A 24,036-nucleotide genomic window follows, 5' to 3' on the forward strand; every position below is an offset into this window, starting at 1 on the left:
CCATTCCACTTACTCTGTCCTTCACATGTGCTTTTTAAATATATAACACGCATACTATATGCTGGTGTGCAGATTTTGTTTCTCCCCCACCCGTTCTCCAAGATGCTTTTCCTCCCTCCTTCCCTCAATCAACACATTAGCTTAGATCTATGCAGAGCAGATCCAAAGAGCAAATTTCTAACACAGGTATGGAGAACCTTTGGCCCTCCAGATGTTATTGAGCTGCATCTCCCATCAGCACCCGCAAGCATGGCCAGTGGCCGGGGATGATGGTAACTGTACATCTGGAGGGCCAACGGTTCCCCATGAAAAAGATGGGGAGTCACTTAATTTCTCTTTTAGGAAAGCCAGGCACTCACATCTGAATGCTGCGGTTCATGGAGAAAGTTTGGGCCCTGTCAAAAGGAGGTGGGGAATAATTCTACCCTTCCTTCCTCTGGTGTGGCAAGCAGCTGATTGGAAGAATCCAATTCTGTTTCTTCTCCATGTCTGGTTCATTTCTGGTGCTGGGCTTTGGGTTTGGACAATTGACTTCAGAAATGATGATTCAACTCTCTCCCTTTTGAGGTTATAATTAGATAGATATAATTATGGATAGATGCATGAAAGTGATTGTGTCTGCCACTGTTACATCTAGTTTGGCCCCCAGAAAGGTAGTTTTCCACTTAAAATCTAGAAAGATCTCATATAGGGTCAGCTTATGTTATGGGAAACTGGCGTTGCCTTGTAGGTGTCTTAAGACCCTAGCTGCCACTTTTACATGATTTCAAAATCATTAAATCTGCAAGGTATGCTAAAATCCTACTTGCCTTCAGTCCTGCAACATTTGGTAACTGCACAACAGAGCTAATGTATTTCAAATCCTGGAGGCCATAATATCTGAACGACTTTCTTAATTTTGGATTGCATTGCCTTCTGCATTTTACAGAACAATATTAATTTGGCACACAAATTATAGTTAATTTTAAAAATAAGCCTGACTAAGTAGAGTCAGGATTGGCTATTGTGCATTGTGTGGGTCTGATTAAGAGTAACATTCAAATTCTAATCCCAAATCTGAAAACACCTATTTACTTGCCTTCGGCAACTCATTTTTCTACATAAAGTAGGGGTGATGGCTACATTAGAATAGGTGAGCTTAATTTATTAATGTTGTACAACCCTTTGAAGATACAAAGCTCTAAATGAATGCTGAGGATTAGTATTGTCGAATCATGTTCCTCAGTTGGGTATTAAACTATAGAAACTCAATACAATATTGCAATTCTTGTGCTGGTGAAAGGTAAGGAGGAGGAGCAGGTTTGAAGTTTTATGGCAGTATGTTTATTGCTGAAAGCAGAACAGGTAGGGCTATTTGTGTAGAAATGCATGTGTTCATGAAGAAAAAATCTGGTTTACAGCCACACGTTATAATCTTCTGCTTTAGATGAAGGCTGAGCCAGATCTGATAAACTGATGCAGCAGAATTTTGTGGCACACAGACTTTCCTAAATGGAAGGCATTTTTGAATGCTCCATGGTGACAAATAGTCCATGTGCATTGAAAACTTGCATGTCTTTTGAAAATTATTCTTGAAATTACTGTCCCTCCCACGTCTGGAGCTGAGCTCAACTGAATGCTGTTTGTAACTAGATCATGTGTTTAATACTTCATAAGGGAAATTTAATAATTTAAGACACTTGCATCCTTCAGTAAAGTATAACCATTGTTAGATTGCGATGGGAGTCTCACAAAGAATTTAGATTTAAACATCCATGTAGCATCTCTGGAAAAATACAGGGATGGTGAGTTTAGACGTGTCTGCTGCCTAGAACCTGGACAGAGCCTTGAATGCACACATTTTTCATTCTTGTGGGAGATTTGTGCCATTGAGAGTGCCTACAGTCCTGTTTTCACATCACTTTTCAAGGGAACAGGTTGTGAAATATACCAGGGAACAGTCCCATCTGCACTGCCACAGCCTCTTAGGAAGAAGGACAATCGATTCACAATTGTTGTAATATCCAGTGACAGCTGGAGGTAAGCTTGCAAGTTGCAGGTATCTAGATGCAGCCCTGGGTACAGTGTGTGGCTCTTTGCCCATCAGAGATTTAAGCTTCTCTCAAAGTCCTGTTGTAGCTGGTCCAGGATAATGTTACAGGATAACTGATGTGCATCACAATAGGAGAGCATTCCCTACATGCTTCTTGGAGTAAGAAAACAGAAAGGCTTAATCGCTGCCAATGATGGCAAGGTACTTATATCTGGAGGCTATTCACAGAAGTCATTAAAAACTTGTTGCCAACACAGCTGCCCTGCTCTTTAGCTGTTTTCCCTTCACCTTTATCTTAACCACACACAACTCCTCTTGTCCCTAGGTTCTGTGGGATTTCCCCACAGCCTATTGTTTTTCATCTCTCTCCTTTTTTGCACCACTTCTCATCCTAACATATTTTCCATCTGTCCTTTTATCATGTCATACTTCTGTATCCAGGTCCTCTCTGACCATTGTTGAGCTTCCTGCCCAATGTTATTTGTAAACTGCTTAGAGGTGTTTTATGCCAGTAAGTGGTGTGCATTTTTTAAAAAAAAATTTAAAAAAATGCACACATTTTGTTTTTATTTATTGTGTGTTCATCCTGCCCTTTCTGCAAGCAACCTGGGGTGGTCTACTGTACACAATTTCCCACATTTTGCCCTCAAAATGTTCTGACCCTGGTAGGTAGAGATGAGGGAGAAATTCACTTTGCTTTTAAAGGCAAACCAACCCAATTTTCACCAACAATACATGAACCAACTGTTTGCAAGCAATGCATGAACCAAAGCTCAGTCATCTTTCAAAATTTGCACTACTCTGAATTTTGCAGTGCAGTGTTCCCATCAAGCAGTGTGTACAAAAATACATATCCCATGCTAAAGTGGCATGAAATGAAAACAACATTCAAAAATGCATTGTATTGGGGGAAATTGCCTTGCAAAAATGTGCATATTAGGCTAAACTGCATTAAAAAATGTTTATTTTGAGAAATTCACACTTAAAGGCTGACGAATTTTCAAGAGGACTTTAAAAAAAATCACAAACTGATGTGAAAATGTAAAGAACTGAACTTAAGAATGGAAAGCAGAGAAACTAAGAGAGATCAAAATTGTCCGTTTCACCTATTCCTAGTGGTAGACTTTGCTGAGAGAAGAATGCATTAAAGTCACACACTCAGCTTTGTGGCTGAATGAGATTTGAACAGCCACCATACCAGACTGGCTGGCAATTTGCTGCTCCCAGGGCACTGTTTCCATTTAGCTTTACACTTTCTGTCGGCATCCTTCCTCCATGGAAAGCTGCCTTTATACTGAGTCAGACCATTGGTCCATCTAGCGCAGTATTGTCTACACTGACTGCTAGTGGCTCTCCAGGCTTTCAAGCAGGGATCTATCCCAGTCCTACCTCCAGTGCTTGGAGTTTTTGGAGTATACAATCATGCTGGCTGGGACTGATGGGAGTTGTGCTTCAAAATCTCTGGAAGACACATGGTTAGCGGACGCTGCTTCAGACCATCGTACAAAAAGGAGAGACCTTATGAAACAAGCTGCTGTTGCTACTCACTTTGTTGTTGTTCAGGCTGCTTATACAGTCTGACCTCAGAGTTCAGTTCAGATGAATTTACCACTATTGAAGTCATGCCCCAAAAGTGACTTCAGTCTATTTGCTTATTCCATTTTGTTGTGTGAAATAACTTGTTGTGTAAATATTATGTTGTGTAAATGAACACTGTGATGAAGTGGTGCTGTTGCCTGGAATGAAAAGGAAGTATTAAAAATGGAGTTGCCTTGAAGGAAATTACACTGAAAATCAAGCAGGAAGAAAATATCATTAACGCCAATTAAGTTATGTGGCTCAAACTTCCCCACACGATGCATTTCATAACTATGAATTTGTTTGGTTTCTGGCTGGACAGCTTCTCTATCTCCCCCCCTCCCCCATTTTCATCAGATTTGCATAGCTTGTTTACTTAAATAAAATTGAGGCAACCCATCCATGAGGCAAGGAGAGGTGACTGCCTCAGGTGGAAGGATTCACAGGAGCAGCAAATCTGGCCTTCAAGGAATGCATCTCTTGCTGCCACTCTTGTGGTGGCAGCTATGGCTGTGGCATGCTCCTTGGAGACTAGCTCTGTCTCCTCCCTTTCAACACCTTCCCCACAATGATGCCTTTACCTGGTGGCTTCTTGGTGAATAGGAGGCTCTACTGGTCTCATCCCACCCTTTGGGAGGAAATGTGGGGGCTCCTGGGCTCTGCACCCACTGGGTGTGATTCAGAGTGGGCCCCTTCCCACGATGGCCTTTGGTTCCCACTTCAACCATTGGGTAAGGTTGATTTGAGTGCCCCCTGTTCTCACTGTAGATCTTTATTCCCTCCTTCCATATTCCTGACATAAATCTTCACTCACACCTTCTTCCTTGATGGGGAAGTCACCATTTTGTGGTTCCTATCCGATGTCTTTCTTATCTTGGCCTATATAATGTTTATGTTTGTTTGTTATTGTTTTATATTATCCTCAGCAGGATAAGTGTTTCATTAATTGTTGATGGCTATATTCGAAAGCTGGGACGTGGGTGGCTCTGTGGGTTAAACCACAGGGCCTAGGACTTGCAGATCAGAAGGTCAGCGGTTCGAATCCCCATGATGGGGTGAGCTTCTGTTGCTCGGTCCCTGCTCCTGCCAACCTAGCAGTTCGAAAGCACATCAAAGTGCAAGTAGATAAATAGGTACCACTCTGACGGGAAGGTAAACAGCGTTTCTGTGTGCTGCTCTGGTTCACCAGAAGCGGCTTAGTCATGCTGGCCACATCACCCGGAAGCTGTTCGCCGGCTCCCTTGGCCAATAAAGCGAGATGAGCGCCACAACCCCAGAGTCTGTCACGACTGGACCTAATGGTCAGGGGTCCCTTTACCTTTTATATTGATTTTTAAATCTTGTATCCTGGAGTCTTTTGTCCAGTGACAAATAGATCTAGTGACGATGAAAAATGAAAAGCATCACATCTAGCTTGGCCTTGAGAACCCAAGAACTGGCTTCCTGTCTTGGGCCAGAATTCCATCTAATCCGTTTTCCGGTTTTCAAAAGTGCCTGGCCACATGCCCTGCAAAACTTGCAAGAATGCTACTTTTTGTACTGGCAACTTTGCCCCTCTTTAGAGTGCTTTGGGGAGGCAAGGATGTCAGTGAGCAAATGCTCAGCCTGCTGTCTCAGTCACTGAGAGTAAGATGTCTGCATCTGCCTTTGCAACTATCCATGCCACCTTAGAAAGGTGTCCCTCGTCCTTTGAGAGCAGTTGGCTCTTTGGGAAGGCATATGCCTTAGTGGAGGTTTTCCTTTTGTTTTCCACCCAACAGCTCCCCCTCCCTCCCAATACGAGAAGCAAAGGAAAACTTAAAGGAAATGCTGCATCCTGCCCTCTGCCCCCACTGCCTGCTCACATCAACACTCACATAAGAATTTTGGTGATTTGTGGGTGTTAATGGTATTCTCAGACTAGAAAAACGCTTTTCTGTTGAGAGGATAAATACTGGTTGCATGTGTCTTGTCCAGGGAAGAAGATTTTCATTGTGTGCCATTCACTGCGATATAGTAACATTTAGATAATATTGCAAACAAAATGAAATGAAGACTGAGGTTTTAAATAATCAGCCCTATAGTTTTTTGTTCTGATCACAGGGACAGATTGAATTATGGTGTCTAGGTTCTCCTCTTGTTATGTATTCAGAACAATACCTTATCATCATGGTATCTTGTACAACATGGATTTGATTCATTATTTGCTTATCATTTAGTTGGTTTTAGCTTAGGAGCAAATAAAAAGCAGGCTGTTACTTCTTGAGCTACGTTAGGCTTTTAAATTTTTGGTGCATTACCAGCTTTGTTTGTTTTGCATGATATAATAGATTAATGTGGGTTAAAAGACACTTTTAACAAATTAAATTTTTTTAAAAAGGCCAGTTAGGCAGGAAATGCATTGCACCCAGGTGTTAAAACATGAGGACCCAAATGTCACATGAAAAGAGATCATTTGAATAACAAATTAGTTTCTGGAGGGCTGTTAGAGTTGCAAAGTGACATTGGTTTCTCTTCAGCAAAACATATTAACCTTTACAAAACAATTTCTCTTAGGACTGTTCACAAGAATACGTTGTAAAGAATTATTTCTACTACTACCTGTTCAGGATTTCCGCTGCAATGGGTCAAGAGGTTTTCTACATCACATTCCTCCCATTCAGTTACTGGAGCATTAACCCCTATGTTGCCAGAAGGCTGATACTTATGTGGTCTGTAAGTATTGCTCGGATTATTACTATATATGTGCAAGTTGTTGTAACATTATCAGCTGTTTTTTCTCCAGCTTTCTGGTTGCCAATCACGCTGTATAACTTTTGACATTTCTAGCAACGAAAGATCTGGGGACACCCTAAAGACTAACAGATTTAAAGCTTTCTTGGACTAGACTCTACTTCATCTTGGATCTAAAGGGAATGGATTCTAGTCAATAAAAATGCCTCAAACCATAATAAAACTGGTTGGTCTTTAAGATACCACATTACCTGCTTTGGTTTTGACTGCAACATAATAGCATGTCCACCACTCTGTAAACAGAAAGGATGAAAGTGTGCCTCCTGAAATGGTAACATTAAAAAGCGGTATTTATTATATAGGTTGAGCTTGATTCATATGAAATTTTAATTTTTGTATTAAATTCATTTTTTCAAAAAGTTTCGCCTGAAGTTCAAAGTTCTTGTCCCCAGTTTGGAATGTACAAGTGTCACACTTTACACAACTGGTATTGCATCCAGTTGGTGGTTGATTCCTAGCATGTGTTCATACTGTATTGGGATACACCAGGATAAAAATTTAGCAAACATAACTGCCTGCTATTGCAGTATTTGAAAATCTGTTGGTACATTGTTTGGTATCAAGAAGTGCAAAATTAGGGACGGGGGTGGTGCTGTGGGTTGCCGATCAGAAGGTCAACGATTCGAATCCCCGCAACAGGGTGAGCTCCCATTGCTCGGTCCCAGCTCCTGCCAATCTAGCAGTTCGAAAGCACGTCAAAGTGCAAGTAGATAAATAGGTACCGCTCCGGTGGGAAGATAAACGGCATTTCTGTGCCCTGCTCTGGTTTGCCAGAAGCGGTTTAGTCATGCTGGCCACATGACCCAGAAGCTGTACACCAGCTCCCTCGGCCAATAAAGCGAGATGAGCACCACAACCCCAGAGTCGGTCACGACTGGACCTAATGGTCAGGGGTCCCCTTTACCTTTACCTTTAGTGCAAAATTAGTCAGCGGCACTTATTTCACTGATTTTTTAATCAGCTCTATATGACAGGCCATTCCATAGTTTTAATAAATTGCTTTGAAGCCATAAAAAAGAAACATGGCACCAACCAATCCAAAGCTTTCAACTCCAACCCAAAGATTCCCTTGTGAAGCTGATGCAAGAATCTGTACAGGCATTCTTGTGCCAGCACTGAATAGCCTTTTGAGAAAAGGTAGAGCTTACCTTCATTGATATTCACCCCCCGACAGTATGTGTCCAATGTCTCTGCAGGAGATGGTTGGTTGGTGAGCGCTGCTGAAGGCGACAGCCCTAGCCACCAGCTGAACTTTGCACACACACCTGATAGACACCTGGGCAGATAAATTGTGTGCATTGACAGCCTCTTTTGTGCTGTGTTGAAGCCAGCAGGGAATACTTGGCAAGGATTCCTGTTTCTGTGCCCAGGCCTATCTCAGTGAATCGGGGCAATAAAACACTCAGTTACAGAACTCCCGAGCCATTTTATTGCTTCAGTTTTCACATGGGTTAATGCTTGTTGCAAATTTATACATCTCTGAAATGCTCTCCACAATCCGTGTTCTAAAGACAAATAAACAAACCCACCTTACCATGTAAAAATGGAGATCATATGATCCTCCCATGCAGCTGTACCCACCTCAGTGAAAGACAGTGTAAACTGGCCTTCATATGCTGTAGCTGAACCAGTGGCGTAGCGTGGGTTGTCAGCACCCGGGGCAAGTCAAGTAATTTGCACCCCCTAACCCATGGATTTGCGCCCCCCTAACCCATGGATTTGCGCCCCCTAACCCTAACCCCCAGATGTTGCGCCCGGTGCGGCCGGCCCCCCTTGCACCCCCCATGCTACGCCACTGAGCTGAACTGAACCTGGCAAACCTTGCTTTTTAAGTTGAAGTATTCACGTCAGTTGGTTGCACTGGCTCTCCCTCATCAATGATTTTAGACTTGCTTTTCAGGAGTTTTAGGTCCAGGCTTTCTGGAGGACTGTATTCACCCATACACACCTGCCTGGGCTCTGAGATCTTTGGGTGAGGCCCTTCTCTCAGTCCCACCACCTTCATAGGCGAGCTTGGTGGGGATGCGGGAAAGGGCCTTCTCAGTGGCTGCTCCTAGGCTTTGGAATTCTCTCCCTAAAGAAACTAGACTGGCTCCCTCCTTGTTGTCCTTCCACTGGCAAGCAAAGACCATTTTATTCCAAAAGGCCTTTGGGAACTGTTTTTGAAAGAAAGAAAAAGAAAGAAAGAAAGAAAGAAAGAAAGAGGAAGGAAGGAAGGAAGGAAGGAAGGAAGGAAGGAAGGAAGGAAGGAAGGAGGGAAATAGCTTTGCTGTGCTGTACTGTTTTTGGTATCTATATTTTAAAAGGTTTAAGTTCTGTTAGATTTTAATTACTTTTCAGCTATTATCTTTTATATGTTTTTAGCCTTTTGTATTTTATCTGTGTTGTTTCAATTTGTATAAGCCACCTTGAGTCTTGCTCTGGGGGGCGGGGGAGATGGGATATAAATAAATGTTATTGTCATTGATGTTATCAGAACTGGACACTGAACAGTTTGGGATAACTGACCGAAAGCAGACAGTGAGCTTTGCCCCACACTCTGTATTCATTCTCCAAAATCCACATTCATGCCCCTATTTTGAAGCTGCTTAATAATATAATTCTTGACATAAACTTAAAACTTTTTGCAGCTGTGTGTAGTAGTGACCTCTGCTGGAGCCTGCTGGGTGTTACTAAGAAAGGCCAAACTGATGCATGGAGTGTGTTTCACCCTCTGTTCTCCCTCTCCCTTGTAGTTCAGGTGCTTTTTGGAAAATCTCAAACAGAAAAGATGAGGGGGAGAGACCAATACGTTCCATTTTTTTGAGTAAGATGCATTACTTTAGGCAATATCTCTGGGTCCAAAGGAGAGTGTCTCCCTGCTAGAAATAGACATTGTTTTCATTCTCTGCATTCTGGAGATAATATATAGATACCTTCAGTAGTTTTCCCCAAGGCTGGGTGCATTAGAATGGCCATTCTTTGGTTAACTCACAGGCAAGCCAGTTGCTTAATTTGCATGATAAAAAGCATGTAGAGTTGTGGCTCAGTGGTAGAGAATCTCCTTTGCATTCAGAAAGTTCCAGGTTCAATTCCCTGCATCTCCACATGGCATTGGGAGAGAATCCAGCGTGAAACCCTGGAGATCTGCTGCCAGGCTGTGTGGACAATACCAAGCTAGGAGAATTGATGGTCTAACTTGGTTTATGGCAGCTTTCTAGGTTTCTAATTTGGGGGGGGGGCATTTTTAGGCTTGTTAGTATTTCACAGCGTTTAAGTACTGGGAATGATGCAGTAGCCACTTCCATCTGAAAACTATATTTCTGCTAGAATTAACACACACACAAAGTGAATTTATAGGTAACTTGTGTTTCACAATGTTCCACGCTGCCTGGTATTGGGAGATGTTGCTGCTGCACTCCTGCATGTTCCTCAGATAATGCCATTTGACATTCCAGAGCAAAAACTATGAAGTCTGCCACTTGGGGAGACAAACCTAAAAAGTATTTTGGTACGTACCTGCTTTCTCACACCAGCCCTGACATCCTCTGCTTCAGGAATGTCTTGAAAACCTCAATTTCATAAGGACATGAGAAGAGCCTGATAGTTCATGCCAACAGCCCAACTAGTCAGGATCCTGAACTCATGGTAGCCAACCAGATGCCTGTGGGAATCATGCAAGCAGGATGTGAGCCCCAGATCCCTCTCCCCTCCTGCAGTTTCTAGCAAAAAGGAATTCAGAAGCATTACTGCCTCCCATGGCTAAGAGTCATTGATAGCCTTCTCCTCCATGAATTTGTTTACTCCCCCTTTAAAGCTCTCCAAGCTGGTGGCCATTGCGGCTTCCTTCCTGTGGGAGTGAGTTCCATTGTTTGCGAAGAAGTACCGTATTTTTTGCTCTATAAGACTCACTTTTTCCCTCCTAAAAAGTAAGGGGAAGTGTGTGTGCGTCTTATGGAGTGAATGCAGGCTGCACAGCTATCACAGAAGCCAGAACAGCAAGAGGGATTGCTGCTTTCACTGCACTGAGATTCAGATTTTTCTTCTTGTTTTCCTCCTCCAAAAACTAGGCACGTCTTGTGGTCTGGTGTGTCTTATAGAGCGAAAAATACGGTACTTCCTTTTATCTGTCTTAAATCTCCCAACATTCACAAGTTCCAGTGTTATGGGAGGGGGGAGACATTTCTCTGTGAACTTCCTCTATGCTGTGCATCATTTTATCAACTCCTATTGTGTCGCCACTCACCTTGTCTCTAAACTGAGATGCTGCAAGCTTTCCTCATAGGGAAGTTGCTTCATCAGCTTTCATAAGCATCTTCCAATGCTAACTTGGACATTATATATTGCCTCATTCTTCACATGACAGGAATGGTTTCAGCAGGTTTTTTAATGGAAGCTGAGGTTCTGAGCACGTAACCTAAATGGAATGAATTGCCATGCAGTTTTCCAGTTACATTGTTGATCTTATTTGACTGCATTGACTTGGCTAGAAGATGCGAAGCAGTCTTTATTTGTACTAAATTAAGACTGGTGTAGAAATATGTAGGCTTTAGAGTTTTGCAGCAGCACATACCCCTCCAATGCCTTAACAGGCATGTATCTAAGTTTTGACAGTTCTTTAGCAATTTGCAAATTGGGTGAAAATAAGAGCGCTTTGCTCCAATCTCCTTGACTTGTTTTATTGGAGGCAAGAAATCTGGTTTTGAGGGATCTGTAGTTGGGGAGGAAACTGAATGACAAACTGATAAACTCTGAAAAGCAGGTGGTGTAATATATATAAATAACACATTAGTATGTGTCCCAAAGTTAGTTTACTGGAACACTCATGGATCAAGGAAGTTGGTTTTCCCATTGCCAGGTTGCACAAGGAAATACAAAGAACAAAACTTCTATTCAAAACAGGCTTTTAAATTATGTGGGAGAAGGATTTTCCACCTGCTTAATCTCAGTGGTACTCAGGTATACCTTGTAAGCAGATTGTTAAGCTATTTGACTATAATGGTTCTGCATATTATTCAGAACCTGCGGGGACAGGAATTGCTCCATAGCAGGAATAAACCTCCTGTTCTCGATCTTTGGCTTTCGGAGTTCTGCCCAGGCTTCACCCTTCTCCACAACAGGCCCAGTTCTGCACACATTGTGAGGGCTTTTACCTGACTGGACTAAGAAGTTTGTGGGAGGTGGTCTAGAAACCACACTGACTTTTGTGCATGAAAAGTTCCTCAGGAGGGAGTGTGGCCCTGAGGCTGGCAAAAATTCCACACACCTCCCTGCTTTATAGATTTACAAATGCACACCAGCATGTGCTGCCAGCTCAGGGACACAAGCAGCATATATATGTATTGCATATATATTGAAAGGCTGAGCAGTGTGGACTTTGGCATGGGAGTGTCTGGTGTAAACTGATAGATTGCAGAAAAACAAGATGCCTGGCAGTAACTGGTGGAGAAATATTAGTAGTTGGATGATTTATTCCACCCCACCCCACTCCAAGAAGACCAAGAGTGTCTCTACAAAGTGTGCACTGAGGTTTTTTCCAGCATTTTCATGATTGATCTCATTTTTGCTGTTCAGAGCATCTGTTCCGACCCCTCAAAGATTTCATCAACAATGAATGTGCCTCATTGTATTCAATCATTAGATTTTAAAAGTGCATGCCCTGCTTTTTGATGTAAAATACAACCATTGCAACTGTGTCAAGAGCAATTTTGACACAAATTTTAAAATGAGGCTTGTCTCAAAAGTACTATTTTACAATTTTACAACATGCAGAGAATAATATGCATAAACAAATCAGAGAGAGGAGCTGAGGGAAGTATTTGGAGGCTGGGAGAGGGAAGGGGGAAATGTAATTGGTTACATTTGATTTATAATTTGATTTGTTAAATTTGTTTAATAAAAAATACTTTTAAAAAGTACTTAAAAGCCAGAGGCAGCAATGGAACTAAGCATTCTTTTTTAAAAGCAGGATACAGAATTAGAACAAATGTTTATAAAATAAAAGACTCTAGCACGCAGGATTGTTGAAATGTGTGTGTGTGTGTGTGTGTGTCCCCATATTGAAAACCTTGTTCATAGGACTCCTTCAAAATAAGAATTAGAGCTCGAGGACCACGGAATCCAAGCTGATTGGGTGCTGGCCACTAAATTCATTTCTACAAAATCCCCATTGGGAGTTAAATTACAACTGAACATCATCTATCCATACAAATACAAAACCACTGCATTAGTGATCCTTCCCATTGATCTGTGCTGGTAAATGGCATCAAGCTCTTCAGGTGGGCATGCTCTGTGGTTTTTTAAATAAGTCTCATAATTATGAGATCAGATGATAAGTTTCCAGAAGAAGTCTCTCAAAATTTCAAAAGAGCTTTCTAATAGAAAAGCATTTCACAAACTTGAGAGCATCAATACATTGCTTCCCCAAGGAAGAAAAGAACCAGCAGTTTGCTAATAACTGTGGGTTTTCAAATAATCCTGTGCATTAGGTCCCCTAATTACAACTGTGTGTTCCAATTTTGTATCGTACTTGGAATATTTAATTCCATTTGCCTCTGGTGTGTGTCACTTCTTGGGGGTTTTAGAGGAAACCTGACATCATGCGGTCAGTGTAATTGCATGCAGCCACAAGAGGAATTCCCACAGCCTCCAATCGCTAGTCAACAAATGCACCCTGCCTCAAAGCCCAGACAGTTAATGCTGAGAAGCGGACAGAATTCCTGGAGAAAGGATCCCAGTGCCACGTGGCTGCTGGAGAAGGGATGAAGGTCCAAAATATTATTGGATAGAGCAGGGGCAGCTAACACCTGGCCCAGGAACCTGATTAAACTCTCAAGCAAAATTTTCCAGCACCAGTTTTGGTGGTGGTGATGAAAAACAAAACAAAAATAATAAAGACACAATGTTGTGGTGGGGCAAAAGGTCTGAACTTTTCTGAGCTTGGAGAAAGATGCAAATTGCACCTTTCTGGGCCACCAGGTAGATCATTTGAGAAAATAAGAGTTGGTAACTGGCTCTCCTTGGCTGATCTACTTATGCCCCTGTGTGTACACATGTGCAAGAGTGTGGTGTGGCCACAGCCACTTGTGGCATGCAGTTTCCCAGAGGGTTGACCAAGGGGAAATATGGTCCTTGAGATAGAGGCAAAGAATTGGGAAGGGAACAGTGCAACTAAAAGAGTAGTGTGTGGGACCACAAGAATTGCGCTATCCATGGTGTGAACAAGGCAGTGAACATGTGGTGATTGAAAAGTGCTGGAAAATCTATCGGGAGAAGACCATGAATAGGAAAGGTATCTTTCAAGTTGATGTGCCACTTTTCTGCCATCGTTGGTAGAATCAAGGCAGCTTAATAGAAGGTCATAAACACAATGGAATAAGAACTCCTGCAACATGATATAATATAATTAATGGCAATGCCATCAGGAGAACAAGCCATTCTTACAGCAATAGGAAAAGCAGAAGATCTGCTCTACCTATCCACCCACCCAAACATTTACACAAGAATGAAGCAACATCTGGGAAAAGGGGTGCATCTCGGAGTATTTTAAATTTATTTTTGAGACTTCGTTAAACGAATCCCGGTGATTCAGCAGCACTCTAATTAGCCATCTTGGAGAGCACATAAACATCTAAATGCAGCTGTCTTCTGTTACAGTAAATGTTTCTCTCTCTAAAATTAGGCCCACTTCCAAGTGGAAAAAGCCTTTGTGTTGAAGGTTGCATTTGAACGCCGACTAATTGGTTAAGAGCCTATAATTCGGTATTGGGTAGGCAAGGAAGGAGGTCGGGTGTGTGCTTCCACTGCTTGGATTTGAAATCTGAGACCAAGTAATTCCTTGTATGGATTAGAAATTTAAGTATATAGGAGTTGTGAGAGAACATGAAACCAAAGGTGCAAGCAGTGTTTATATCTAAAGTAACACAAAAGTGAGGGGGAGGGAGCAAGAAATGCCTCTCACTACAAACCCAAAATAATTAAAATAAGTGAACAGGGAAGTTCTGCCACATGTCTAACTTGACATGCTCTTTTACTTTTTTACTGGTACTCTAAATTATGGACTATATACCAGATTTGTTTCTAATCTTGGGCTAGCAAAATGGTCCAATCACATTTAGGCTATCTTCATATATATTTCAGAAGTTCAGGAGCTTTCCTCTCTATTTCTGCCGAAAGAGGAGAGAAATGTGTTGCCTTTTGTATTCCCATACTTCCCCCCCCCCTTTGTTTACTGTAGCGCCTCTTTCTCCTTCTGTTTCCTAGATCTATACTTTGACCACACCACTTTGTACCTTCCCCCTCCTCTAAGCTTCCAGTCTCTTCCATACGTACAACACTTCCTGTTTTTAGATCTTGGGCTGCAGCTTTCCTTGGAAATGAAGGAGTTAAAACTGAGCTCTAAGAGGAAGCAAAGCATTGCGAGGTGTTTCTGTGCTTTACTTCAGTTTTCTAAATGCTGTGCAGAAAATTAGTCATGCTTTTCCCCCTCAGTTTTTGTGAGTCACACAATTTTAATCCCCATGCATTGCTTTGAAATTGTCAGCCCTGCTATCTTGCACTATCCATTATGTTTCCATTTTGCTGCTGCGGTAATGGGACCAAGAGCAGTAAATTCACTCTCTTCCAGAGCAAAAAAAGAAGCATGAAAAGCCTACTGTTTGTATTCTAGTTGCTCTTTAAAAATTCCCCCTGTAGTTGGTCTGTATGGGTCAAGATCTGCAATGAAATAAATAATAATAATAATAATAATAATAATTGGTTTTTTGTTTGTTTGTTTGTTTATACCCTGCCCATCTGACTGGGTTTCTCCAGCCACTCTTGGTGGCTCCCAACCAAATGTTAAAAACACAATAAAACATCAAACATGAAAAACTTCCCTAAACAGGGTTGCCTTCAGATGTCTTTTAAAAGTCAGATGGTTGCTTATTTCCTTGACATATGCTGGGAGGGTGTTCTACAGGGCAGGTGCCACTACCGAGAAGGCCCTCTGCTTGGTTCCCTGTAACATCACTTCTCACAGTGAGGGAACCACCAGAAGACCCTTGGTGCTTGACCTCAGTGTCTGGGCTGAACAATGGGGGAGGAGACGCTCCTTCAGGTATACAGGGCCAAGGCCATTTAGGGCCTTAAAGGTCAATGCCAACACTTTGAATTGTGTTCGGAAACGTACTGGGAACCAATGCAGGTCTCTCAGGACCAGTGTTATATGGTCTCGGTGGCCACTCCCAGGCCCCAGTCTAGCTGCCGGACATCCTTTAAAAAAAAAAATTTGACAGAAAGTCTTTAAAAAGAAGAAAAGAGAGACCTGGAACACTAGCTATAAATAAAAATTGTTTTGAGAAAGAACATAAGACTCTTCATATTTGCAAAATCACCATCAACTCCATGGGTGATCATGGACAATTCTGTCCCAAGAAAACATTCCATAGTGAGAAGACAGGGGGTAGGAAACTTCAGGCCTGGGGGCCAAATGTGACTCTCCGGGCCTCTTTACCTGACCCGTAAGATTCTCCCCAGGCCACACACTTTCCAAAGACACACTCCCTTCACTAGCCCTACTCCCCTTGTGAGTTTTTTGTTGGCTGGCATGCGTCCTCAAACTCGCATAATGATTGCCTGAGCACACGTTTTGTTTGTGTGTGTGAAGAAGCCAGCCTACTGTCCAAAGGCAGAATTCACATTTTGTTGCTCTGCCCTCTTTTGCCTCTGGAACCATCCCCACCACTGGCATGTGGTCTGCAGAAGCTTGCCCCCAATGAAATCAGGTCCCACTAGCTGGAAAAGGATTCCTGGCCCTGCTAATATGGTTTTCAGGTTTTGGCTTGTAGAGTGACTTAATGAGCAACAGTTGGATTAAAAAGTTAAAAACAAACCTGTCTGGCACCAGCATCTAATTTTGTACGACCATCCCCAGGGATGGGCCTTCATGTGCCAACTGGCATACAATTCCTGCCCAGAATTCTTTCCTTGTATGGAAATTTCACACTCTTTCAGGACACAGAGTAGGTGCATCAATAGCAGGTTGTGCTTCCATAAACCATTCATTGCTCATGCTTTCAATTATTACTATTAATTCAATTTATATCCAACCCTTCCACCTGTCGGAGCCCAGAGCAGCAAACATATAAATAATTGTGATATTAAATGGGTATTGTCTTATTTTGACTAAGCCCTTATTATTAATTCTGCTTCTCTCACACACCAGACCCAAAAAAAAAAAAATCTGCCCTCAAGAGTGGCATTTCAGGTCTACTTTGTCATGAGCAAGAGTCACTTGGCCATAGTTTTCTTCCATGCCATTCCACAGCTCTTTGGGTGAACATGCATGAAGATTTGTCCCCAAAATCAAGCTTACTAGCAACAATAAAGCATTTTTTAAAAGAAAGAAAGAAAGAAAGAAAGAAAGAAAGAAAGAAAGAAAGAAAGAAAGTAAGTATTATAGAAGCTACTCAAATGCATACTTAAAACAGTCTTCACAGTTGCCAGGAATCATCAAATGCCTGAGTAAACAGAACAGCTTTTTGATTCTTGCCCCCCCCCCTAAAATCAATAATCAGGAAGACAGACAGCCAGACCTTATCAGGGAGGGCATTCGACAAACAGGTAACTACCATTGAAATGGCCCTGTCATGCCATGGTCAACATCACCTGGGCAGCCCAGTTGTGCAATATGAGTGCATCTTAAAGCTATCTTACAAATTAGTGGCCTTAAAAAAGCAAAGACTAAAGCCAATGGTTTTCCCAGTAGTGATGTATGGAAGTGAGAGCTGAACCATAAAGAAGGCTGATCGCCGAAGAATTGATGCTTTTGAATTATGGTGCTGGAGGAGACTCTTGAGAGTCCCATGAAAAAGATCAAACCTATCCATTCTTAAGGAAATCAGCCCTGAGTGCTCACTGGAAGGACAGATCCTGAAGCTGAGGCACCAATACTTTGGCCACCTCATGAGAAGAGAAGACTCCCTGGAATAGACCCTGATGTTGGGAAAGATTGTGGGCACAAGGAGAAGGGGACGACAGAGGACGAGATGGTTGGACAGTGTTCTTGAAGCTACCAGCATGAGTTTGACCAAACTGCGGGAGGCAGTGGAAGACAGAAGTGCCTGGCATGCTCTGGTCCACGGGGTCACAAAGAGTCAGACACAACTAAATGACAACAACAAAGCCAATGGCAGCGAAAAGATGTTGCCGCTAACCAAACTTGTGACATCAGCTTTTGAATTCTCAGCCATCCAACAAAATACAAGAAGTGATTCGCTTTGATATCATCACTGGCTACGTTGTACGTGACAGCAGTAGTGAGCCAGAGTACTGTTCACTTTTTAAGTGTTTTGACTCCCAGTGTCTTGTCTTCAACCATTCTGCAGTTGTGGTTCTGAACCAGAACAGTCGCTTCTTGTTCAGCAAAACACATTTGTAAAAGTGAGGACAAAATGATGACAGAAGAGCATTCACACAAAAAGCTAAAATTCCCCCCAAATATGCTGATGTGACCTGATGAGAAAAGATCTAGTTAGCCTTTTGCTATGATCTTGACCTCGTGACCTAGTTGAAAAAGTCACTACAGGCACTGTCCATTACTAAATGTGTCCCATGGTCATCAAAGGAATTGTAACACTTCAGAAATGAGTGATTCATGCAGGAATTGAAGGCAAAAGCTGCAGTTCATGGGCCTTCAGTCTTGATTTTGGGATAGGGATGGGGTGTTCTTCAATAGTTCTGTGACCTTCACTGCTGCATGTGTGAGAGCATTCTGGGAAAGTTCCTTGTACATGACAGCCAAATATTGACTCTTTAGCACCATTCTCTATTCTCTATTCTTTAAGACCTTCATAGACATATTTAATCAAGATTTAATCAACTTAAAAGGAGCTGCTTAAAAGCAGTATAATATATTTGGGGTTTTAGCTCACCAGGGAGGATTGTGAATTAAGCACAAAAGGAGGCCAGGAGGAGTCTTGGAAATAAAAGCAGGAAAATGATAAGAAACTTATCCTGGAGGGGGATATCTGAGAATGTATAGGGAGTCCCAAGGAGAGAGAGATTTCATACGGTGCTTGGTAGGGAAGAAGCAGGGAGATAGAAAACACAAATCCCATGGATAGCAAACCACTTAGAACCTCTATGCCGTGCATCATTTTATCAACTCCTATTGTGTCACCCCTCACCTTGTCTCTAAACTGAGAAGTCCCAAATGCTGCAAGCTTTCCTCATAGGGAAGTTGCTTCATCAGCTTTCATCAGCTTCTTCCAGTGTTAACTGAACGTTATATATTGCCTCATTCTTCACATGACAGGAATGGTTTTAGCAGGTTTCGTTCATGAAAAACTGAAGTTCTGAGCAAGTAACCTAAATGGAATGAATTGCCATGCAGTTTTCCAGTTACATTATTGATCTTATTTGACTGCATTGACTTGCCTAGAAGATGTGAAGCAGTCTTTATTTGTACTAAATTAAGACTGGTGTAGAAATATGTAGGCTTTAGAGTTTTGCAGCAGCACACACCCCTCCAATGCCTTAACGGGTATGCATCTAAGTTTTAGCAGTTCTTTAGCAATTTGCAAATTGTTGCCACATGGGTGAAAATTAAAGCGCTTTGCTCCAATCTCCTTGATTTGTTTTATTGGAGATAAGAAATCTGGTTTTGAGGGATTTGTGTTGGGGAGGAAACTGAATGACAAAGTGATCAACTCTGAAAAGCAGGTGGTGTAAAACATATATATATTTCATTAGTCTGTGTCCCAAAGTTTACTGGGAAACTCATGGATCGAGGAAGTTGGTTTTCCCATTGCCAGGTTGCACAAGGAACTACAGAGAACACAACTCCTATTCAAAACAGGCTTTTTAAAGTATGTGGGAGGAGGATTTTCCTCTTGCAGTGAGATGTGCTAGCACAAATTGTTATTTTTTCTGGTCTTTAATAATCCAGCTCTGCATGGCTTGCCATATCTTTACCCAAGGCATATCTTTGCACAAGAAACTAAGTTCATAAAAAGTGGAGCCCTTTTTCCCCCTTTTAAAGATGAAATTTGCTCTTTTGGTTTTGATGGTCCCTGCTGTGAGGTTTAGCATTTTTAACCTGCTTCTTTCTATGCACTCCAGTAATATTTCCTGTTGTTATTTCGTTCACAGCAATATAAACTACAGAACGCCAGAGGTAAATTATGCAACTATGCTGGTGTAACTTACCTCTTTTCCAAACTCCAAACTCCTCTTTTCCAAACAGGAGCAGGGGCTCAGCCAACCCAAGCCTAGCAGAGGGGAAATAATCCCTTAAAACAGAGTTTGACGTACACCACTTTTTCCCGGTATAACTTTCTCTGGGTTACTTAGTCACATGTCTCTCCCCCCCAATGTCTTGTCTCCACCATTCCCCTGGAACATCCCTTTGTAGGGACTTAATTCAGTGTCAGCTTTGCTAGCTGAGCCCCAGTTGAGCTGGGATCAAGGAGCTATGCTGGCATATATCTGGCTGAGCTGGAGATATGCCTATATGCTGGTCTCAAAAGTACCATGCCAAGATGACAGGAGTGAACTGATGTAACTGAAAATGTGTCTGAGACTTGAGAGGGGGGGTGCTACTTGGGTGAAAGGTGGGATATAAATGAAATGAAATAAGCACATCTCTGTTATCTGTGTGCTGTCTCCAGGTGGTTATGTACATTGGCCAAGTCTCTAAGGACCTGCTCAAGTGGCCCCGCCCTTGTTCTCCACCTGTTGTCAAGCTAGAAAAAAGGACCACTGCAGAGTATGGAATGCCATCCACACATGCAATGGCAGCAACCGCCATTTCTTTTACATTTGTGGTTACAACTGTGAACAAGTACAAGGTAGGCATGCAGTGTGGTGTACTGGATAAGGCAGAGCTTTCCAAACTTTTCGTGTCGGTGACACACTCTTTAAACATGCATCATTTCATGTCACAGTAATTCAGTTTTACTAGCAAAATGGAGGTTAAACTAACCCCTTTCCTGCCCCAGAAAGTGTAGCCTCTCCAAAAACTCTGGCTTAAATCTAAGAAGTGTAGGCTAGGTGTGTCCCCTTTCTCTCCCTCCTACACAGTCTCAAGCAAACTTGCCCCACTGATCTTGTCACACAGGGGCAGCTTTGGCTGAATCCAACATGATATATAAGCCTTTCCCCACTTACTCTGCAGCCAGACCCCACATTCTACAAGTTCATCTGTATAATAGCATCATGACCACTTTGTTTTCAAGCCATGACCTAATAGTTTCTGTTATTTGCCTTTTCCAGTGATCTGAATCTCTCTTTCTGGGGTGAGCTTTTCGCTCAGATCATTCCTAAGGATTTATAGCCAATTTATTTGTTTGTGCTGATGTGAAGTTAGAATAGTCTGTTCCATTTGGCTCCTGTCTGCTATTCTGTTACATAACCATACAGTTTGGAGACCTTATTTAGGAGCCCTTCACAATTGAATTTTGTATTCTTGACTGACTTTGCCATTTGCAATTGTGGCTACATCCACTGCTTGATTCCATATATTTATATGAGCACGTCTAACAGCACAGGTCCAAATACGGGGGTGAGGTCCTCCTCACTATCTGTTGTCTTCTTCATCCAGTGTTGTTCTAAATAGAGTGCAACTTTTGCATTTTCCATTCCTAAGGCTCAGTAGCACCTGTGGAGGTTGAAATCTTTATCCTTTTCCAACAATTGTAGGTGATGAATTTATTCTAAGGATAACATTACAAATTATCACGGCTAGATATTTCAGTCCAGGTTGTTTGGAAACATTACTTGAATTCATCAAACTTCTGATATTCCTGAATGCAGTTGGTTCTGAATTAGAATGGCCTGGCCATTGATAAAAGTCGGATGGTGCCTTATTTGATTCTTTGTGATATATGCAACTGCTATTAATGTTTCTTTCACTCCCCTTTTATGTTTACAGTACCCACTTGAACTAGGACTGCTGGGAGCCTTCTTATTTTCAACTCTGGTATGCCTCAGCAGAATTTACACTGGAATGCACACAGTTTTGGTAAGGTCTCTCCTTAGTTTATTGCCCATATATTAGGGATTTATATCCTGAATCATGAACATAAACTAGTACACGTTAAAAGCAAATGACACAGAAAAACTGCCTAAATCGTAGTTAAGCCCTCTTCTAGAAATAGCACATAAACTTGCAGCTCAACCTATTCTGCATCCATTTTCTCTCTTTTCGACCTATCTTTTCCATGCAAAGCTCATGTATGTAACATATAATAAACAAGTAAGGCTGTTGTCATGTTGCAGTTCTCTTGGTGGCTGACAGGTGGCTGCTGCAAATAAGAGCATGATGGTAGACTTCTGATAGCTGTTGGCCATTGGCTGAGGAAGACAGAAGAAGGTGGGTATAAAGAGAGGGAGGGGTGGCTTTGGTGACCTCTAAATGGAGCGGGTGGGGTAGATGGGGTTGGTAAGTGAAGCAGAGGCACAGCTCCTGGTTTATAAATAATACCCTATGCTTGAACATCTTCAGCCTCTCTCACTACGCCCATACATTAAGCACCATTCTTTAGGCACCTCTTATATTTACTGTAGGTGCCCCTTGGGGCAAAGCCTTACTGATAGAATTAAGTACAGTAGCTTGTTGGCTTAGTGGTGAGCTGGACTTTCTGCTCCTCCTTCTCTCAGGGCTACAAGTAGTTCTGGTGACTGGGAAGGGCTGCAAAGCTGGGTGATTTGCTTGCTGGAATGACTCATAGTATGTTATATGACTACTCCTACATGTAGCGTATTTCACTGAAAATTAGGCCTGATGTAGCTTATGTAGTGAGAAGAGGTGTGCATCATTTTTCACAGTGCCGCTAGCTGATTCTATACCATGAGCCTCCTGGATCACACATGACATTTGCTTGTTTACCCCATCCTCATCAGGCACATTGGTAAAGGTCTTGACCTCAGTAGATCAAACCAATAATTTGAAAGGGAGGATGTCTCCAGTCCAGATTTAACTAATGACCTAAAGTCAGTCAGTAAAAATTCTCTGCATATTTCCCTTGATAGTCAGTGATAAGAGACTTTTCTAAATTCAGATGGGGTTGGTGGTAAGGAAGAGAGAAGCCTTTGTTGACATTCTTGAAAGAACAAAGCTACTTTAATTTGGGTGGGGAGGGGAGTTCCCTCCTTTCAATAGATTTAAATTATATGTGAGATTTTTTTGCTATCACAAGAACATGAAATACAGTGCAGTTCTGTGCATGCCTATTCAGAAGTAAAGTCCATTCAATGAGATTTAGTCCCAGGTAAGTGACTATTGAATTGTAGCCTTAAAAGATTTTAATATGGTTGCATAATTGGTTTATATATTTTTTGTGAATCACTTAGAGGCCTACTGTGGCATTTAGCAGTATATAAAATAATAAAGAATAATAATAATGTAGCAGCAAAAAAATGTTCTACAATTTAAATCTATTTGAATAAACTTAGTTATCTGTATCTAATGTAGAAGATTTCTCGAATCTTGTCCTAATTCTAGAATAACTTCCACTCTTCTTTCACAACACCCTGGAATGTTGTAGATTCCAGCATCATGGAGGATGTAAAATGGTGGTCTGACCATCAACACAGTTGTTGTTACTAACACCTACAGTGAAAAAAACAAAACCAAAAAATAGCAAAATTGGAAGTCTGTGCTAATGGTGAATTCTATCCCTGAGAAACTGTTGGAGAGATTCCTGTTTTGCTTTTGCCCTAAGAAATTCAACGATGCCCACAATATAGTTGCATCTGCACCCAAAGATGGAGAATTTCAAAAGGCCGTTAGTGCATAGCTCTAGGGTAAACCACTTGGAGGTTCTGTTTACCATCAAGTGGTATATACATTTTGTTTAAATAGTAAGTAGCATATTATTACAAAAGTTGGGTGTCACCCCCCACTCTCTACCGAGCTGTAGCAGAATTTCAGGTGGGTTCCAGGTGCTCACCCAGGGTCTGTGCTCCTTTGAAAAATTGAAGATGTGGTGGAGATGGTCTTAGCTTTAAGAAATATGATTTATTCACCTATTTACACCTTCAGTCTGCATGGAGAGAGTTGAGACCTTACAGCATGGTCATCTCAAGCAGGGCTTCTTTCCCACAGCAGTGCAGTTCTGGAATCAGAGGCATCACAACCAGTCAGCCTTCAGCCAACCGTCCCAAGATGGATGCAATCTTCCCTTCAATACTCCAAATAATCAAAATCAAAATTTCTAGGGTTTAGCTCCCCCCCACACACACCCTGCATACCTATAACAATATTCTTCATTTTACATTCACCATGGACTGCAGATGTGTTGACATGATTTTAACATTTTATTCTTCTCGCATGTAATTGACAGTAGCTGAAGTCCTCAAGTCTAAATGGTTCTTTCTTTCTTTCTTTCTTTCTTTCTTTCTTTCTTTCTTTCTTTCTTTCTTTTTTTTGCTTCTCTTAATAAATTCCACTCTGACCTAACAAAGCTGGTTTCAGGCTGCTCAGCAGCAATCCAGACTTCAGTGTTAACATATGTTTTTGCCTGAAGATGCCTGTGCTGATCTACGGAGAGGCATAACTTAAATCCTTTGAACTGCATTCATCTACTTTTGTGATGGTTTTCTCCTTAATCTTTTCATTAATAGAGCTTCCTCCTTGTGCAAAAGTGGATGAAGGAAACATAATCCTCCTTTGAAATTAAGAGATTTAACAGATT

At 41.8% G+C, this 24,036-nt stretch overlaps 1 protein-coding gene across 1 annotated transcript in view; it reads left to right on the forward strand.

The window, feature by feature from the left end:
• The window catches only part of SGPP2 (sphingosine-1-phosphate phosphatase 2), a 29,610-nt gene that overhangs the window by 3,328 nt on the left and 2,246 nt on the right, over positions 1-24,036 (forward strand). The window contains exons 2-4 of the mRNA XM_083742185.1: positions 6,146-6,304; positions 20,011-20,190; positions 21,273-21,362. Of these exons, the coding sequence (XP_083598311.1) occupies positions 6,146-6,304; positions 20,011-20,190; positions 21,273-21,362 (429 nt within the window). The remainder of the gene's footprint in view (positions 1-6,145; positions 6,305-20,010; positions 20,191-21,272; positions 21,363-24,036) is intronic.

The sequence above is a fragment of the Podarcis gaigeae genome (genome assembly GCF_964106915.1).
Source record: "Podarcis gaigeae genome assembly, chromosome: 5".
In the NCBI taxonomy this organism is placed as follows: Eukaryota; Metazoa; Chordata; class Lepidosauria; order Squamata; family Lacertidae; genus Podarcis; species Podarcis gaigeae.